The 21,371-nt window shown below is 41.9% G+C and overlaps 1 protein-coding gene across 8 annotated transcripts in view; it reads left to right on the forward strand.

Moving 5' to 3' along the window:
- Positions 1-234: 234 nt before the first annotated feature.
- syngap1b (synaptic Ras GTPase activating protein 1b) overlaps positions 235-21,371 on the forward strand; it is a 111,656-nt gene continuing 90,519 nt past the window's right edge. For 7 of the 8 annotated variants that reach the window (XM_024385882.2, XM_024385886.2, XM_042304588.1 and 4 more), the window contains exon 1: positions 235-662. In XM_024385882.2, coding sequence (XP_024241650.1) covers positions 641-662 — 22 coding nt within the window. In that variant the 5' untranslated portion in view covers positions 235-640. Of the gene's footprint in view, positions 663-14,900; positions 15,318-21,371 lie in introns of those variants that run through there. The other variant, XM_024385881.2, reaches the window with a different exon arrangement.

The following is a 21,371-nucleotide window of genomic DNA, read 5'->3' on the forward strand; positions in this document are numbered from 1 at the left end:
AGACGTAGGCCTACAGCCTAAAATAAGTTTCAGACTTCCCAATAGTCTAGTTTATAGCCTACCACCAAAACGAGAGAATTATAGCGTTATAGCGAACTGTATTGTAGGATACCGCGTTATTGGCAGCAGCACCAATCGGTGTAGTGTGTTTGTGCGCACGTTTGTGTGTGGCTGTGCATGCGGTGGCGTGCGCGTTTGATAGCGGTAGAAGGGGCCGTAGTCAATAAGGCGATTTTAGCCATCATTGCTTCTTGAACTTCAAGGAGCAAACATGGAACATACAATGCTTAGATAGGCTATAGATATAATGGAAAGCGCACACGCGCGCACTCACTCATCCGCCCCCTTTCTCTCTCTCTCTCTCTCTCTCTCTCTCTCTCTCTCGTGTTTTCCCCCCACACCTCAATAACGGTGCGTGCGATATATTTGTGCATATATTTTTTATTCACGGGGATACATTTTCAATGGCTTTTGGCGGTCGTGGATTATTGTTTATATTTTTGAACAGCAGTGGAATATTGGCTAACATCGACTCCAATTGTGAATAGCGTATTCCTTATTTTCTGACTGGTGTGTGGTATTTTTGTTGCATGCCGAGAGACTGTCAAGACTCGAAGACCACGTTCAATGCCGTTGGAACATGTCCTATGTCCCCTTTCAAGGTAAAATAACAATATTCCACTATTGCATCTCCCTCCCTCCCCCTCATCTCTCTCTCTCTCTCTCTCTCTCTCTCTCTCTCTCTCTCTCCATCATACAATACAGAATTTAGCAAAGGGGTGCGTTAACGCGGCGTAGTGGAAACACAGGCAGGTACAGCAAGAGGTAGTGTCTTCAAGGTAGCAACCTACCTAGTGTTATATCACTGTGTGCCAGTCAATATGTCACTTTGCCTGTGCACGCTGGGTAGGATAGTCCATCGTGTTGCAATGTGCTGAGGTGTGCATGCCTGCTGGTATCACATTCTTGCAAGTCCATTTCCCTGTGTCCTTAGATCATGGTCATGTATCTCCATGACACTGTAACTTTGCCCCTCTAGTATTGAGTCATATATATTCAATGTGTGCAGTAAGGAGCCTGAAGGGGTACTTATTTGCTTGTTTTTGGAGACTCAATATTTAATGAGTTTGTGGTGGAGGAATATGGTCCATGAAAGTGTATGTTCAAGTCAGTTCCCTTGGAATTGTGACACCGCAACCATGACTAATGCTGTGTGAACATGAGCTTCCAAACGCTTTGTTTGGGGTAATATATCTTGTTGATTGAGCGATTGACCGTATGTGTAAAATGTTATGGTTACTTGAAAGTTTGGTGGGACTTTGAGAGATCCAAGGGTTGTATGGTACACTGAGTCCAGTCCCTATTACCAAAGTAGCTCTGTACAGCAACTGCACATCTTGTGTGAGGAGAATGTATGTGTGTGTGACAGAGAGCGAGAGAGGGGAAGGAGAGAGAGTGAGAGAAAGAGGTAAAGGGAGAGAGAGAGAGCGATAGAGAGAGGGGGGTGAAGGAGAAAGAGAGAGACTTGAGGCTGCTGAGGTGTGATGTCTTGTAACACCGGGTACAGTAAGGACACTGCTGTACTTTGTGCATTGACAAAGTTCAAACCCAACTCATGTTCAGCAGCCAATACATGAATGTCTTAAAGTTATCAGTCATTCAAAGAGAATGGCCAGTTCAAACTCTGTAGTATGATGCTTTTGGTCATCTTCTAACACATCACAAGCAGAAATAGCCCAACAGCCTCTTGTGTGAGCACAGCAATAGAAGTTGGTTGCATAATATTGGTGAGATGTTACGCTACTGTACGCGAGCCCACTCTTGAGAGATCACTGCCAGAAAAATGTGTGCACAGTAGTATTATACCTTCAAAACCCGTGTCAATAGGAATGTACAGGCTATACTCTTTCCACTACAATAGATGGCACCATGAACCTTTTAGATGTAACAGGTTTTCTGGCTAGAGGAGTCTGTGTTTGAATCTCAAGGTAATGTTATCAAAATGAAATCAGGTGATCAGTCACATCTTTTTTTAAACTTATGGCTGACTGAACAGTCGTTCCCTATAAGAACACTTGTTTTATCTCTCCTTGACGAACACCATGCCGAAATGCATCAGTTATAAAGTTGTTAGACTGAAAATGCCATAGAAATCGTATAGTATTTTGTGAGCCAACCCAGTCATGTCGATTTTACAGTAGTTTGATACAGCAGTTCCTGTCAAGCATGGGCATTCATTTTAAAGAGACAGTGCACCGCCAATGCGCTGACTGCAGCACTCCTCTCGTGTGACATAAGGGGCTGTCTTACACCCTCCGCCAATCGAACAGTGCCAGGAACCATCATCTGTTAGGCTATTACTGTACTGTATGCTCGAGATCTACCTTGTTCAATGATCTGTCAGGGGACAAGCTCATTCATTTTCCAATGGGTGTTGAGTACATTGGAGTTCTGTTTGCAGCGGATTGACGTGTTATATAGAATTCATTCTAAAATGAGTAAATGATGCCACTCACCAGATACCATCTCGTCTGATGTCAATTCATTATAGTGATTCTGGCATTTTGTGAGTTAAAGTGCCCGCTGTCCAAGTTTTGTGAAGTTGGGAATTCAAACGCCAACTTCCCTCGAGACGTGAAAAGTCAACGTTCAAGAGCGTCAAGCGTGACTACGCCTCAGCCTTTTCCAGAGATGCTAACAGCTAGCGTATACATGCAAGCAAAGACAGTGTTGTTCGGTATCCTCAAGGAAATATCGTATTCCTAATTTTGGCCCACAGACGTAAAGTCAATCAAAGTTCAACTGCCCCTCATTTGCTTGTATCTGCATACTGTTTAGCATATTCATGGCACAGTGCAGCGGACGTATGAATAAGCACAGGAGGTGGCGTAGAGCAGTTTGATGGCAAGATTGTTTACACATATTAACATTTACTGGCAGATGCTTAAAGGTCTTTGGTTTTGTACTAGGTCAACCAACGACTTGCCTTTATCATAAAAAGTGTTCATAATACACCAAGGACCATGATGCTATACGGCACAGCGAGATCGGGTCCAGATTGAAACATGTTCCAGGCTATAAAGTATTGTGCCTTGTGTTACATAACCATTCTTAAGTGAACATGTCCACTGCAGCATGTGTCATTCTACCAAAGCACAGTATAAAATATGCACGGTTTATTACAGGGTATCACAGTGCTCCAATGTCCTTGATGGTTTCTGAGTGTGACATGACAAAGTGTCCTCTGGGTAGTGTCAGCAAAAATGTTATTTTGAGGGCTGCCCCCCATAAGCCATGTTGTCTGGGGGGAAGGACATGTTTGTTGTGGTTGAAAGACCTTACAATGATATTGTAATAATGCTAATAGCAGTAGTCCAAAAATGAAATCAGACAAACTGAATGTTTTTTGCTACTGTAGTTTGCTTGAGTACTGGGCGAGCTCATTAATTATAATAATTCACATTTCCTGGCTCAAATTAAGATCCTACATCTGTGGTCTATGGATATAGGGCCATGTCAGGGAACTCTCTCCCCCGTGAACAGTTCTAGTACAGTGAGTTCATGCATGCCGCTAAGCCTCTGTCCACGGCTCCACTCCCTCACTATCTCTCTGTTCCCCAGCAGTACAGATTGAACCTGGTGGTGAAAAGGCCCAGACATACCCCATCCGCTAAGAGCCTTACTGCTGATTCTGAGGAAATCTACATAAGGATCCCATCAGAAATGAGTAGCTAGGAGAAATGGTTGCTTAGTGCAGACCACACTATGGGAGGGGGGCCCACTTATTCAATTCCACCGCAAAGCCTGGAGCCCAATGACTCGATGTGTTTGTGTTTAAAGGATGCTCGTCTTTTGATTGATCCTGTCAGGATTCACTCATGGCAAAAGGTCAGGATGAGCTATCTCCTCTCCTATGCCAATCAGAGGGCTGCCAATCCGGGATAATGGTTGGCTCACAGGCCTTCCAGACATTATGTCATTGGATCCCACAGATTCTCATGATGCACAGGCAGGTTGTGCCTTCAGACCTGGAGATATTCAACAACTTACTGTACATATGTCACTATATTAGTAATAGAAAAAATTATATTAGTCATGGAGTCAAAATGGAGCAGTTATTGGATGTTTTTAGTAAAGGTCGACCGATTATGATTTCCCAACGCCGATACTGATACCGGTACCGATTATTGGAATGACCAAAAAAGCCGATACAGATTAATCGGCCGATTTGTATTCATTTATTTGTAATAATGACAATTACAACACTACTGAATGAACACTTATTTTAACTTAATATAATACATCAATAAAAATCCATTTAGCTTCAAATAAATAATGAAACATGTTCAATTTGGTTTAAATAATGCCAAAACAAAGTGTTGGAGAAGTAAAAGTGCAATATGTGCCATGTAAAAAAGCTAACGTTTGAGTTCCTTGCTCAGAACATGAGATCATATGAAAGTTGGTGGCTCCTTTTCACATGAGACTTCAATATTCCAAGGTAAGAGGTTTTAGGTTGTAGTTAATATAGTATTTATAGGACTATTTCTCTCTATACCATTTATATTTCATATACCTTGGATGTTCTTATAGGCACTATGTGCAACAGTATAGCTTCCGTCCCTCTCCTCGCCCCTACCTGGGCTCGAACCAGGAACACATCAACAACAGCCACACTCAAAGCAGCATTACCAATCACTCAACAAAAGCCGCGGCCCTTGCAGAGCAAGGGGAATAACTACTCCAAGTATCAGAGCAAGTGACGTTTGAAACGCTATTAGCGCACACCCAGCTAACTAACTTCTGGTGGCGATAGAGATGGCCGCCTCGCTTCGCGTTCCTAGGAAACTATGCAGTATTTTTTTTTTTTTTACGTGTTATTTCTTACATTGGTACCCCAGTCACCCCCCCATCCACATCGACGGGACAGTAGTGCAGAGGGTAGTAAGTTTTAAGTTCCTCGGCGTACACATCACGGACAAACTGAATTGGTCCACCCACACAGACAGAGTTGTGAAGAAGGCGCAGCAGCGCCTCTTCAACCTCCGGAGGCTGAAGAAATTCGGCTTGTCACCAAAAGCACTCACAAACTTCTACAGATGCACAATCGAGAGCATCCTGTCGGGCTGTATCACCGCCTGTTACGGCAACTGCTCCGCCCACAACCGCAAGGCTCTCCAGAGGGTAGTGAGGTCTGCAGAACGCATCACCGGGGGCAAACTACCTGCCCTCCAGGACACCTACACCACCCGATGTCACAGGAAGGCCATAAAGATCATCAAGGACAACAACCACCCGAGCCACTGCCTGTTCACCCTGCTATAATCCAGAAGGCGAGGTCAGTACAGGTGCATCAAAGCAGGGACCGAGAGACTGAAAAACAGCTTCTATCTCAAGGCCATCAGACTGTTATACAGCCACCACTAACATTGAGTGGCTGCTGCCAACATACTGACTCAACTCCAGCCACTTTAATTATGGAAATTGATGTAAAAAATGTATCATTAGCTACTTTAAACAATGCCACTGAATATAATGTTTACATATCCTACATTACTCATCTCATATGTATATGTATATACTGTACTCTATATCATCTACTGCATCTTTATGTAATACATGTATCACTAGCCACTTTAAACTATGCCACTTTGTTTACATACCCTACATTACTCATCTCATATGTATATACTGTACTCGATACCATCTACTGCATCTTGCCTACGCCGTTCTGTACCATCACTCATTCATATATCTTTATGTACATATTCTTTATCCCTTTACACTTGTGTGTACAAGGTAGTAGTTGTGGAATTGTTAGGTTATTACTGCATTGTCGGAACTAGAAGCACAAGCATTTCGCTACACTTGCATTAACATCTGCTAACCATGTGTATGTGACAAATACAATTTGATTTGATTCGATTTTATTTCACATTGGTTACACCAGCCATTAGGCTGATAGGCTTGAAGTCATAAACAGCGCTGTGCTTGCGAAGAGCTGCTGGCAAAATGCACAAAAGTGCTGTTTGAATTCATGCTTACGAGCCTGCTGCTGCCTACCATCGCTCAGTCAGACTGCTCTATCAAATCATAGACTTAATTATAACATAATAACACACAGAAATACGAGCCTTTGGTCATTAATATGGTCGAATCCGGAAACTATCATTTCAAAAACAAAACGTTTATTATTTCAGTGAAATACAGAACCGTTCGGTATTTTATCTTACGGGTGGCATCCCTAAGTCTAAATATTGCTGTTACATTGCACAACCTTGTTATGTCATAATTACGTAAAATTCTGGCAAATTAGTTCGCAATGAGACAGGCTGCCCAAACTGTTGCATATACCCTGACTCTGCGTGCAATGAACGCAAGAGAAATTACACAATTTCACCTGGTCAATATTGCCTGCTAACCTGGATTTCTTTTAGCTTAATATGCAGGTTTAAAAATATATACTTCTGTGTATTTTTTTAAGAAAGGCATTGGTGTTTATGGTTAGGTACAGTCATCCAACGTTTGTGCTTTTTTTGCAAATGTGCTTTTGTTAAATCATCCCCCAGCGTTGCATCGATTATATGCAACGCAAGACACGCTAGATAAACGAGTAATATCATCAACCATGTGTAGTTATAACTAGTGATTGTGATTGATTGTTTTTTGTAAGATAAGTTTAATGCAAGCTAGCAACTTACCTTGGCTTCTATTGCATTCGCGTAACAGGCAGGCTCCTCGTGGAGTGCAATGAGAGGCAGGTGGTTAGACCGTTGGACTAGTTAACTGTAAAGTTGCAAGATTGAATCCCCCGAGTTAACAAGGTGAAAATCTGTCGTTCTGCCCCTGAACAAGGCAGTTAACCCACCGTTCCTAGGCCGTCATTGAAAATAAGAATGTGTTCTTAACTGACTTGCCTAGTTAAATAAAGGTATAAAAAGAAGAATTTTAATCGGCAAAATCGGCGCCCAAAAATACCGATTTCCGATTCTCATGAAAGCTTGAAATCGGCCCTAATTAATCGGCCATTCCGATTAATCGGTCGACCTCTAGTTTGTAGGGATGATTGAATGGAAAAAAAGCTGATACCTAAACACAGTAGGTTTCACTTGCTTATGTATCATTAAAAAATAACATTTAGTAAAGGTGTGATGTTAGTTTGTAATGTACAGGTAGGATCTTAATTTGATCAGCCTGTTGCAGGAGTGTATTTGAGGTTTAAAAAGACATTTGTAATTTCCACTTAGAAATCTCAGACTTCATTTTCCCTTACGAAAAATGCATCAACCCCTACAAAAATGTCCATTAATTATAATCCACATAACAATTCAAATTTCCAGCTGCTGCAAGATTATTTTCCTGCTGTAGCAAACTGGCTCAAATTAAGATCCTACATCTGTAGAATGAAACATTACTTTTATGTTTTTGGTTTATACACATACTGTACATTAATATTATTTATATGCAATTAAATTATTTTCAAAGTATAGGGCTTTTTCAAACAACCCTTTCTGACCCTTTTCCGTCAAAATATCTAAAATAAATGTCCTGACATAGCTTTCGGGCGAGTCTGAATTCCGCACCGTGTCATTTGCGATGCTGATAGTCCAGCCTGTGATAAGTGCCCCCTAAAAGAATAGATTATTAAAATACTACTGTGGTGCCTCAAGCAGGATTACAAATGGGAGAGTTGGGCTCACAAAGATAATGTTCACTGAAGCCTTGTTCGTACCTGGGACCCAGAGTTACAATGAGAACCAAGAGATATTGCACTGTAGGGTAGATAATGTAGATAATGTATCAGTCACCTGTTGAGATGTTCAGTTCCAGACATTTTAAGTCTATTTTCAGTGTTATGTGTACATTTCACACTTTTTGGGGGGTTACACTTGATGTAGGATGTCATAATGTATAGATTGCATACATATTATACGCAGTTGTAAGAATGACGTGGTGGTCAAATCAGGCCATGACAGTAGCAGATCACCTCACATTACTCATTATTATACTATAGAACCTGACATTTGAATGTTAGTTTGTTTTCTGATATGGCGTAAGTTTTAGGAGAGTTACAGTAGCCAGTCATGGCGCCATAATGTGCTGACAGGACTTCACAGCCATCTTATTACAGTGTTATAAAGGCAGACGGATAATTCAAATGTGCTCTCAAACCGTCAATTCCATGCTGGCGATGGGCTAATTCGTCCCTCCTCTCTTGTGATGCTAATAGGTGGCTGATATATGCAGTGTGCACTTTTACTGAAGGTGGTGAGAAAGGAGGTCTGAATTTTCACGGGATGTACCTCTCATTCACTTCAGATGCACAGATACTGCAAAGAAGAATGGTGCATTTTAATTAGCTGTAATCAAATACACTGATATGCTGATACTCAACAACAAGGCCATTGGACCCTGACATTTCAGAGTAGTCTATTACCATTTTAAAGTGTTTCACTATTACACATTTAGGGTTGTGTCTACTTCAGAAAAAGATTTGTCATTTTACAAGGCTCACAAGAATGTGTGTGTGTGTGTGCCGTGCATGTGCCATGCATGCTTTTGTTTGTGTGTGTGTGTGTGTGTGTATGTGTGTATGTGTGTGTGAGTGTGCTTGTGTACAGATGTAGGATATTAATTTGATCACCCTGTTGCAGGAGCACTTGTAGTGTATTTGAGGTAAAAAAGGCTTCTGAAGTTTGTAATTTCCACTTTGAAATTTCAAACTTGATTTTCCCTTACGGAAAATGTATCAACCCATTCAATATTGTCCATTGATTATAATCCACATTATGTCGCTGCAGGATTATTTTCCTGCTGTAGCAAACTGGCTCAAATTAGGATCCTACACATGTGCGATGTGTGTTTATTTGTGCGTGTGCGTGCGTGCTTGCGTGTGCATGTGTGTGTGAGAGAGAGAGTCTGTGTGTGTTTTTATTTTAGTGATTAACTTCTACTCTGAAGATCTCATAAAGGTTAGCAGGCTCACTCTGCATGCCTGGCGCTATATTTAGCACCTCATCTCCACCACATTTGAATCTTCACCACACAAAATATAAGTGCATTTCGACTGTATTTGCTGGCATTCATGCAATGTTTTAAGTGATATGCCCTTTTGTTATTTCAAATAATGAATCATCTAAATTGGAGTGGATTGTTGAGAGACTGGAAATGCAATCCAATTTCTAGTGTTTTTTAATGTAAGTTTTCTTTTCAGGAGGAAAGCTCCTGTCCTAGTGGTTTTCAGAGAGCCTATCTTGCAGTTGTTGCTCTGTTTGGAGTTGAGTTGTATGAGAGTGGAGATAATGGCAGAACATCCTGATCTCTTTGATCAGAGGCAGAGTCTAACTGGTAGAAATGGACTGCTGGGAGAGGAAGGTGTGAGACACCTATGAAACACTTTTAATTGTAGTTTCTCGCTTCAATGCCATGTTTGAAGACTCATTTCCTGCATGAAGATACTACATTGGATTTCACACTCACTTTAACCACAGAACTGGCTTCAAAGTGTCTTAGTTTGTTTGACCTAGTGAGTGGTGAGTGTTCATATTAGCTAGGGGTGAAAAGCTGACTGAGATTGTGTTGACCAAGCAAGCGGGATGTCAGCGCTGGATAACCCCTGGTTTGAGATGAAGAACATGACACACAGGATTATATGGACTGAACAAAAATATAAACGCAATATGTAAAGTGTTGGTTCCATGTTTTATGAGCTGAAATAGAAATTTTCATATGCACAAGAGCGTATGGAATTTCTCCATAATTTTGTGCACAAATTTGTTTACATCCCTGTCAGTGAGCATTTCTCTTTAGCCAAGATAATCCATCCACCTGACAGGTGTGGTATATCAAGAAGCTGATTAAACTGCATGATCATTACATAGGTGCACCTTGTACTGGGGACAATAAAATGTCACTCTAAGATGTGCAGTTTTGCCACACAACACAATGCCACAGCTATCTCAAGTTTTGAGAGAGCGTGCAATTGGCATGCTGACTGCAGGAATGTCCACTAGAGCTGTTACTAGATAATTGAATGTTAATTTCTCTACCATAAGCCGACTCCAACGTCATTTTAGAGTATTTGGCAGTACGTTTGCATGAGGCAAACGGCTGCATGAGGCAAATGGTGGTACTGGTTTTCTTATCCATGCCCCTAAGGTATCTGTGACACGAGATGCATATCTATATTCCCAGTTATGTGAAATCCGTAGATTCGGGACCAATACATTTTTTTCAATTGATTGTTGCATGTTGCATTTATATTTTTGTTCAGTACAGGTTCCTTTCTAGGTTAAAGTATAATGGTCTTACCATCATTCCACACTGCCATTGACTATACACAGTCGCTTTCCACTGACATGTGGGGCTGAACTTCAGAAAACCGATTCAGTCGCTGTCCACTTCAGTGGTGCTGAATGCAGAGGTAGAGTATCAGTGCTCAACAACAGCTTTGCTGTCCAAAACAAGTTTTGTTTATTTGGTTTTACAGTTGACCTTTTTCATATGAGAGAGTAAAAAAGAGAGAAAGCACAAACAACTATATATTTGTGCTACTTGATCAGAGGGGAGATAGTTAAATGACACTTATTTTGTAGACCTCAGGCATACATGTGGAACAAGGGACTTTAACAACAATAAAAAAATATCTTATTTACCTAATTGAAGTTGCAGTCATGGTGACCAGATACATATCTAAATGATATTTTTTGGGGAATATACAATTGAGATCAGTTATCCAAGTCACTAAAGTTTTTTGAATGGAAAATAATGTTAGTTTTGGAATGAGACAGAGGGGGACTACTTTACTGAGCAAAAAGTTATTTATTTGGCATGCATTTGATCGCTACAGATACACAAGTTAATCTTGTCTGCTCAAGTCCCCTTTCTTGTCCTTTCAGCTCAGTGGCTTCTGTACGGCTACTGTCAACCAGACAGCAAATGTGTCACCACATGACCACTGATACCACGATGACACAGGAAGCTGTATAACTGTTTGTGTTGATTGAGTGATCTGATTGATTTAGTCAGGGGAAGGGGTTGTGTAAGGTAATTGGGGTGATGATGATGTCATTGCTCCCTCTGAATGTCGGAACATTTGAACATGCAGAGAAAGATGAGGAGAATACACAAAAATCTGACTTACATAATGGATGAAGGTATTGCAGTATTTTATGACTGAAACAGACAGTTCACACACATAGTGGTATTGGACGCCCAAGTACAATTTTACTGTATTTGTTTTAGTGCAACAAGGGATGAGATAACATGCGGTAACATGCACAGACAAGTTTAAGAGGGTCTGGGACTCAGTTAGGGTTAACCTTACTATCTCATCCCTTACACTTCTCATTTAAAACCTAATTCACAGTAATGATATTAATAAATAGAATCTGGCAGTAGGGGCTGCTTTGTTCTGGTAGCCTGCTGCTGGTAGATCCTGTTGAGATTAGGACGTTGTTTTGCCATGGGAGGCATATGTCCATTCATGTTAATGTGTTAGCGTGTGCACTGTAGAAAACCCTGAGGTGAGCTCTGTGCAGTTGCTTAATTCAGGGGGTTCAAACTAGGGTCCGCAGAGGTGCTGCAAGGGGTCCGCAATATTTTGAAATATTTTTTTGGGGGGGAAATACTTTGGGGGATTTCATTATGTGAAAAATAATAATTTTGTGAATTTTTTCTAGCTGAAAACAGAATACCATTGTGTATACCAATTTTATGTTTCTGTGTCCAGTCTGAAAAAGTTCAATGACTGGAAGTCTACAGGAACAGTTAGCATGCTAGCTGTTCCTGTTCATCCGACTCTGGGAAAGTATATAAAAGGCTTCATTGCCAAAATCTCAAACTATCCCTTTAATATGGAGGAAATTACAGTCATTGGAGCTAATTACAGGAGTTTTTATGTATAGAAAATTCTTAGGTGGTCCGTCTAAGTGGTAATTTATTGGATAGAAAAACAGTTTCAGGTGGGCCGTTCTTGATACACACTGTCACGTTCTGACCTTTATTTCCTTTGTTTTGTCATTATTTAGTATGGTCAGGGCGTGAGTTGGGTGGGCAGTCTATGTTTGTTTTTCTATGATTTGGGTATTTCTATGTTTCGGCCTAGTATGGTTCTCAATCAGAGGCAGGTGTCATTAGTTGTCTCTGATTGAGAATCATACTTAGGTAGCCTGGGTTTCACTGTGTGTTTGTGGGTGATTGTTCCTGTCTCTGTCTTTGCACCAGATAGGACTGTTTAGGTTTTCCATGTTTATTGTTTTGTAGTGTTCATGTGTACATTTACATATTAAAAGAACCATGGACACTTACCACGCCGCATTTTGGTTCTCCGATCCTTCTCGCCTCTCCTCTTCAGATGAAGAGGAGGAAATCCCTGACACACACGGGAAAACCGGTGCACCTGGCACCTCCTACCATACCCCGTTCAAAGGAACTTCAATCTTTTGTCTTGCCCATTCAACCTCTGAACAGCACACTTACACAATCCATTTCTTAATTGTCGCAAAGCTTAAAAATCTTTCTTAAAAATCATGAACTTCACTCACTACCAGAACATTTCAGCCAAAAACCTGATTGCCTCTGCCAGGAGGCTGAAACTTGGCCGCAATTGGATTTTCCAGCAAGTGGATCTTACAGCAAGACAATAACCCCAAGCACACCACAAAATCAACAAAGAAATTGTTAATTGACCACAAAATCAACATTTTGCAATGGCCATCTCAGTCTCCGGACATGACTCCAATTGAAAACCTGTGGTTTGAATTGAAGAGGGCAGTCCATAGGCGCAGACGAAGGATATCAAGGATCTGGAAAGATTCTGTATGGAGGAATGGTCTAAAATCCCTCCCAATGTGTTCGCCAATCTCATAAATCATTTTTGAAAAAGGCATTGCGTTGTCCTCGCAAGGTGAGGTATTGAACGGTATAGAAAACAGGGGGGTCGATAATTTGACCCATACCTTTTTGAGATTGTTTTTTATTACTTGTTAAACAAAATATATTTTTCAGAACAACTTTATTAGTATAAAGCAATATAATTTCCCTTTTCAGTATTTGAGTTATTTATTTTATACAGTCATTTTTGTTCATCGTTATCAAGGGTGTCAATCATTTCAGACTCCACTGAACATGACAGACATCTTGGTGATGAAGTGAAAGCAGAAAACCCAGAACTGAATTCCATTTAGATGGTCTCTGTTGATTCCTACTCAGACATCATTGCGTTGATCTGTCAAAATCAAGGAGGCAAAACGGTGCCATGAAATACCCCAGATACCTCTGATCCATGACACCTCTGGCTTTTTCTCAATCAGAAAGTTCTTTCATAATTCCACCCAGGGCAACACAGGGCCTCCCAGTCAGACTCCCCGCCACTCCTCTGTCTGTCAGACGAGGTGAGTTAAGTTGTATAGCAGTTTGAGAGCCATTTTGGGTAATATAACAATGACACAGTTCTTAGTCTATCTCTGGATTGAGGACAGATCACTATAATTATTATTTATCTCTGAGGACCAAAGGCTTGACCTGCTTTCTCTCAGTGGAGCACCCCCCACATGGTGACATGAGACAGGATATGCAAACAGAGAGAGAGAGAGATGGGAGAACACACCATGATAGATGATAGACGTGTGCAAATAAATACAGTTACCTGTGAATGTGGATCACCGTGGTTTCGCACACACACACACACACACACACACACACACACACACACACACACACACACACACACACACACACACACACACACACACAGATGAGTCCCATTCATGTATATTTTCTCTATACTCAGCACATTGAATATCACCTTCACACAGGTTGACAGGGCAGAACAGCACATCACCATGAAGGGTTAGCAGACAAAGCAATCCTGCATCTCATTTCCTATAGATGTTGTTCAAGCCTAAGTAAAGAGAGTTTTGCAGCACAACTTGGGGGATTGCTGCGTAGCCCCGTGGAATAGTCAAGTGAAGAGAAAGGAGAGAGAGAGAGTGATACTGTACACTCTAATAAGCCAACCCAACTCTGCTACTGGCAGTGCAGTAATTCCACCCTACTGCTCTAGCATCCTGGAGGAGGGATGGGAATGGAGAGAGAGAGAGGGCAAGAGAGAGAGTTGTGTGGCAGATAGTGAGAGAGACGATGGTAACGAGAGGGAGGGAGAAGCGCGTGAGAGAAGTGAAAGGGAGACGGGTAGAGTGAGAGAAGGGGGACAGTAGGAGATACATGTGTGAGAGAGAGTGAGGAAGCGAGAGAGAAATGGGCTGTGGGAGTGGGGGACTGAGAAACAGATATGTGGAAGGGAGAGGAGAGCGATAGATTGTGGGGAGATGGAGGGAGGCTGCCAGGGAGTTTGTGGGAAAGTTTAATTTAATTTTGATTCATAGTAGGACGATCGGAACATTGATTTCACCTTTAAATATTATCATTTGATTTTATTATCGCCATATATTCAAGCAGACGGCTTGCTTATAAATATATAGATCTTGTTTCCTCATCTTATGTTGTCTTACAGTAACAGTAGTGAATGTTTTGGACTGTGGTATCTGTTGATGTATTTTACACAGCCGTGTAAGGAATAATTTAGTATTGTTCACCACCAACATATGTCTATAGTGTGTAGATAGATAGATGGACAGAAAAGATGTGCGCGTGCGCATCGGAGAGAGAGGGAGAGGGAGGGAGGAACAAGTCCGTTTTTCATGGATGGCTGGGTTGCTATGGGAACAAGATGTGGGCTCCCTTTTCCCAAAAAAAGTCTCCTCCTTCCCTTTTTCCCTCTCTCGTCACTTCATTTATCTCTCTCCTTCTTCTCAGCATCCCCAGTTCTTCACCTCTCCTCTCTTCCTATCCCCAGCTCATCCCATCACTTACCTCCTCTCCCCCTTCTTTCTATCTCTCCTATCGTCCATCCTTCCCTCCTCCCACTCATTTTCTCCCTGTCTACTCCTCTCTCCCCCTGTCCATTTCGTTCCCTGCTGTCTCCCCTCGTCTACTATTCTCCCTCTCAATCTTTCCCTCCATCTCTTCCTCACTTTCTCCTTGTCTCTGATCATCTGTCTCTTTAACACTCACTTATATTCTATTCTTTTCTCGGTTGTCATGGCAATAGGCTGGGGGCGTGAGGGAGAGAGCGCGAGCGAGCAAGAGTGGGTGTTTCGGAAGTGACATCTCTTGGGCAGTAACCTTGTTTCCTGTGTGTGGAGTTGGGGGCGGATTCACACGTAAAGTGCAGCAACAGTGACGCCGTGTGGACAAATACGTGGTAGTGGAGAGCCCTGCGGTGCCAGACAAGGGCTGACTGAATGATCTGATAGGTGAGAATACACACGCACACACACACACACACACACACACACACACACACACACACACACACACACACACACACACACACACACACACACACACACACACACACACACACACACACCTGTGCGGTGTCAGTGTAGTGCGGACCTCTGTGTTCACCTATTCCTTGAGGCCCATTGTGACACATCCCTGACATTTGACGTCACACATGACACTGATGGCCATGTACTAAATATCCCGAATCAGTGTATTAAAGAACACCATTGCAGAACCGTGTATATTTTCATAAATACATCAAATCTGGGCAATAAATTCAAAAGCATTCATAGAGTATGGAATGGTAGGATACCCCTATTGATTCCGAATGATGTGATATAGAAGCTACGTGGGCACCATGTAACGTATAAAATGTGTACATACTGTACAGTACATTGTGCTTCTTTGCCTTGAAAGTAGCCAACAAGGCCATGCTGGCGTTGGCACGTTGCCCGACCCGGGTGGCCTGAGGATATTGCATGTTTATTTTTAGCACTGTTTTAGAGCTTAGTGATGTGTATAAATTAACATTACCCCTGTTGGGCTCAGTAATGACAATGTTGAATAAAGCTGTCCAGTCATCTGATGGCTGCTCTGCTCCTTGGCAAACTGCAAAGGTAGGCAGGAAAGAATGGCATTACGTGCCCACAGAGAGAGACCTCAGCACATTCTGAGAGCTTTAATAAGAGAACGCGAAAACAGTGTTTTTTATATTTATAACACAGAACAAGCCCACTTAGATTGGACCGCACCAACCGCATGCACCATACCCTACATGCATTTTAGCTTCTACTCATTGAAATTCCCCCCAAGGTTTTTCAGATGATGAGGCATGAAGGTGGAGGTACAGATTGTAGCTGGAGCACATATTGTGGGTATGAGTCACTGATATCCCCAGTGGATCCACAACATTGTGACTTTCATTAGGTATGCTGCTGTAGGTCTATAACGTTTAGTGTCAAAGGCTTTCTCTCTCCTTGTCCAATGTGTCTCTGAAAGAGGGGAACTAGTGTCACACTCATATTTTGGGATTCCTGGGCCTTGGAATTTAGGCTATATGTTGTCTGCGGTAATGATGATGGTGATTGGGGGGCTCCTGAGTGGCGCAGTGGACACTGCATCTCAGTGCTAGAGGCGTCACCTGGTTCGAATCCAGGCTGCATCACATCCGGCCATGATTGGGAGTCCCATAGGCCGTCGCACAATTGGCCCAGCGTCGTTTGGGTTTGGCCGGGGTAGGCCATCATTTGTAAATAAGAATTTGTTCTTAACCGACTTGCCTAGTTAAATAAAGGTTAAATAAAATTATGATGATTGAATTGATATACTGTAGTAGTCTCAATACTCTAAACTTTTCTTTCCACATTCAAACATTGATATTGTGAATGTAAAAAGTAACACTTCAACTGTGAAACAAGTAAACATCCATGTACAAGGAGGTACATAATTCTAGCTGCAGGACAAGATTATATGGTCTGTACATTTTTCTCCATGCCATTCTCAGAGATGATAAAGATTTTTTTTAAATATATACTGTATATTAACAGTACCAGTCAAAAGTTTGGACACACCTACTCATTCAAGGGTTTTTCTTTATTTTTACTATTTTCTACATTGTAGAATAATATGAACTATGAAATAACACATATGGAATCATGCAGTAACCAAAAAGGTGTTAAACAATTCAAAAGTAGCCACCCTTTGCCTTCATGATGCTTTGCACACTCTTCTCTTGGCATTCTCTCAACCAGCATGAGGAATGCTTTTCCAACAGTCTTCCCACAAATGCTGAGCACTTGTTGGTTGCTTTTCCTTCACTGCGGAGGTCCAACTCATCCCAAACAATCTCAATTGGATTGAGGTCGGGTGAGGTTGGGTGATTGTGGAGAACAGGTCATCTGGTCATCGCTCTCCTTCGTGGTCAAATAGCCCTTACACAGCCTGGAGGTGTGCTGGGTCATATTCCTGTTGAAAAACAAATGATAGTCCCACTAAGCACAAACCAGATGGGATGGCGTATCACTGCAGAATGCAGTGGTAGCCATGAAGGTTAAGTGTGCCTTGAATTCTAAATAAATCACAGACAGTGTCACCAGCAAAGGACCCCCACACCATCACACCTTTTCCTCCATGCTTCACGGTGGGAATCACACATGGGGAGATCATCTGTTCACCTACTCTGCGTCTCACAAAGACATCAAAAAATCTAAAATTTAGACTCATCAGACGAAGGGACAGATTTCCACCAGTCTAATGTCCATTGCTCGTGTTTCTTGGCCCAAGCAAGTCTCTTTATCTTATTGGTGTCCTTTAGTAGTGATTTCTTTGCAGCAATATCGACCATGAAGGCCTGATTCACACAGTCTCCTCTGAACAGTTGATGTTGAGATGTGTCTGTTACTTGAACTCTGTGAAGCATTTATTGGGCTGCAATCTGAGGCTGGTAACTCTCATGAACTTATCCTCTGCAGCAGAGGTAACTCTGGTTCTTTCATCATAGGGCTTAATGGTTTTTACAACTGCACTTGAAGTATCTCAAATATAAATCTCAAATATATTTTTGGCTTACTACATGATTCCATATGTGAATTTCATAGTTTTGATGTCTTCACTATTATTCTACAATGTATAAAATAGTAAAAATAAAGAAAACCATGGAATGAGTAGGTGTGTCCAAACCTTTGACTGGTACTGTATATAAAGATCCCTCCATGCCCTGGCCTATGTTCACGGCCTAGATTTTGTGATTTGGTCAAATTTTTTATGATATGTGAGTGTATATGAAAACCCCTAGGGGGCTCAGTCACAATAACCACAGTGACTGTGAATCCATGAGTGAAAGGTGACTTAGAGGTTGAAATCAGGGTTATGTAATCTCTCTTCATATCGTACGGTGAATCATACCTTGGATTCTACCACTGTGATCCCCTTAATAAGCTTTGCTTATTTAGCAACTCATTTATAATTCAAGAGCAGCTTTATTCATAATTAAACTTGAATATAAAACAAACTCAGCTGTATTCGCTACAATTAGACAGATTGCCTTTTGTGCTTGGCTTCCTACTTGGTGGGGATACTCACATTGTGAATACAGTGAATATTTTAGAAAGCTTTTATTGTAAAATAAAGGTTCTGACAGGTTTGTTTGGTTGAAGTAGGCCTATTTTCAGGGTCGGAGTGGCTCTCTTCTTGGCATAGTGTCAAATGGACAGCATGGCCCGCTGCTGTGAGTGTGCCCATGGTGCTGTGTGTCAGCCGAGTCAGAGCCTGTTTACATCATTCAACCTGCAGGGGCCTTTCCTTTCTCAAACATGGGGAAATGCGCAAGGGTTAAAGTGTGCTGTCTGTAAAGTGAAAAGGTGTACGTAGACACTAGACAGCTGTTGTTTTTACAAGATGTATGGGTAAGGGTTAAATAAAGTGTGTTAGAGGGTTGACTCTGGGACTTGTACAATCTGCAGATACGTAGTGTGTGAATTGTGAAAACAGTCTTGGTGTGAGGAGTGGGGAATGTCACTTTGGCTAACCTCTCGTCGAGTGCTTGTTTCCGGCCTTGTTGGGAGGTGTCTGTGGATTCACTACACAAGGCTGTCTTGAGTGAGAATAGCGTTGAGATGTTTGCTTCACATTCTGCTTGAAATGTAAATGGAATGGATAGCAAAAGTGTTTTGATGAAAACATTAACATAGCCCCTGACATAACTTCGAGGGAAAAGAGAAAGAAATATGAAAGAGGGGAACATAGAAAGAGACTAGAGGAAAGATGAATAGGAAGGTCAATACGTGAAAGACAGTTGAGAGAGGGGGAACCAGAGGGATGGGCAGAGTGAGTACAAGTGATAGAGAGACACACTAGGAAGTGGAGACTATGAAAGATAGTGAAAAAGACAAAGAATCGTGCCCTGGTTATTTCTCAGTGACCGAGCATCATGCTGACTGAAGCCAGAGCTTGGCTAATTGACTCCAGCAGTTGTAGTGGATCACCAAGCTTCTTTTGCTCTGTTTCATGCCACGGCCCTTCTGCTTCAGGACCCCGGGTCTGTCTGAAGAGCTGCCTGTCTGTTACGGCCGTCTGGTCAGAGGGGGAACCTGGGGACGAGCAAAGGCATGTCGATGCATTAGCGATGTAGTATGAAGATATAGTCATTTACCACACAGAACTTTCTGGGTCCGGGGACCCCTTTTGTGAGAGCAACTTCATCAAGGACCCCCTCACAACCATAACACATCTCGCAGTGCTATGACAATGTCATACAAAGAGATGTTTTACTGTGACATCTGCAGTGCATTGCTGGGCGAACCATGTCTCGGTCCCAGGGAAAGAACAGTTAAAAAGCCTGCCTATTGGCATCATTTTCAAGCTAATTTCAAGCTAATTTCATGCAATAAAAAATAAAAAAACATTGGCAGTGTCACGTTCGTCGTAATGAGTAGACCAAGGTGCAGCGTGTGTAGAGTTCCACATATTTTTAATAAACCGAAACTCAAACAATAAAGCATAAACAAAATGTGAAGCTACTGGTGTGCACTCAGGCAACGGAATGTAGACAAGATCCCACAAAACACAACTGAGGAAATGGCTGCCTAAATATGATCCCCAATCAGAGACAACGATAAACAGCTGCCTCTGATTGGGAACCATATCAGGCCCCCATAGAAAAACAATATCACCTAGATGAACCACCCAAATCACGCCCCAACCAACACAGAGAAAAAACAGCTTACTATGGTCAGCAAGAAAGAAAACTTTGCAGTTTTAAAGATGAAATTAAAGTGAATTTATGTTCAAAACAAAGAAACATTGAGCTGAAAAATGTATAATTTGTAGATATCCCTGTGAGCTACCCAGGCCTTGCTGCCTATGGTTAATAAGAACCTACATTGCAGATGAATAATAATGATATTGCTTTGTGTTAGATCCTCTAAACCAGTGGTTCCCAAACTTTTTATGGTCCCGTACCCCTTCAAACATTCAACCTCCAGCTGCGTACCCCCTCTAGCACCAGGATCAGCACACTCTCAAATGTTGTTTTTTGCCATCATTTTAAGCCTGCCACACACGCACTATACATTTATTAAACATAAAAGTGAGTGTGAGTTTTTGTCACAACCTGGCTCGTGGGAAGTGACAAAGAGCTCTTATAGGGCCAGGGCACAAATAATAATGTTATAATAATCAATCATTTTGCTCTTTATTTGTTCAACAGAAATTGTGAATAACTCACCACAGGTTAATGAGAAGAGTGTGCTTGAAAGGATGCACATAACTCTGCAATGTTGGGTTGTATTGGAGAGCATCTCAGTCTTAAATAATTTTCCTCACATAGTCTGTGCCTGTATCTCATCTCATCTCTCAATTTTAAAAAAAGTGTCAATACTTTGCCCCTTGATAACCAGCGCACTTCTGTGTGTTGTAAAAGCGTTACATGGTCACTGCCCATAGCATTGTATAGTGCAGAAAATACACGAGAGTTCAGGGTCCTTGTGTTAACAAAGTAACAAAGTTAACCATTTTCACTGTAGTGTCCAAAACGTCTTTCAAGCTGTCAGGCATTCCCTTGGCAGCAAGAGCCTCTCGGTGGATGCTGCAGTGTACCCACGTGGCGTTGGGAGTAACTGCTTGCATGCGCATTACCACTCTACTATGTCTCCCTGTCATGGCTTTTGCGCCATCAGAACAGATACCAACACATCTTGACCACCAAAGTCCATTTGATGTCACAAAGCTGTCCAGTACTTTAAAAAAAATCCTCTCCTGTTGTCCTGGTTTCCAGTGGACCCCACCTAAACGTAACGGACATATACCAGGAACTGTGCCAGGCCCGGCACGTCTGTTGACTCATTCAGCTGTAACGCATAGAATTCACTGGTTGTATGCGAAGCAGTAATTGTTTCAAAACATATCCTGCCATGTCACTGATGCGTCGTGAAACAGTGTTGTTTGATGAAGGCATTGTCTGTATAGCTTTTTTGGCCTTTTCCCTCAGCATTCTCCAAGCTATATCCATTGCAGCAGGAAGAATT

The sequence above is a fragment of the Oncorhynchus tshawytscha genome, linkage group LG23 (genome assembly GCF_018296145.1).
Source record: "Oncorhynchus tshawytscha isolate Ot180627B linkage group LG23, Otsh_v2.0, whole genome shotgun sequence".
Taxonomy (NCBI): Eukaryota; Metazoa; Chordata; class Actinopteri; order Salmoniformes; family Salmonidae; genus Oncorhynchus; species Oncorhynchus tshawytscha.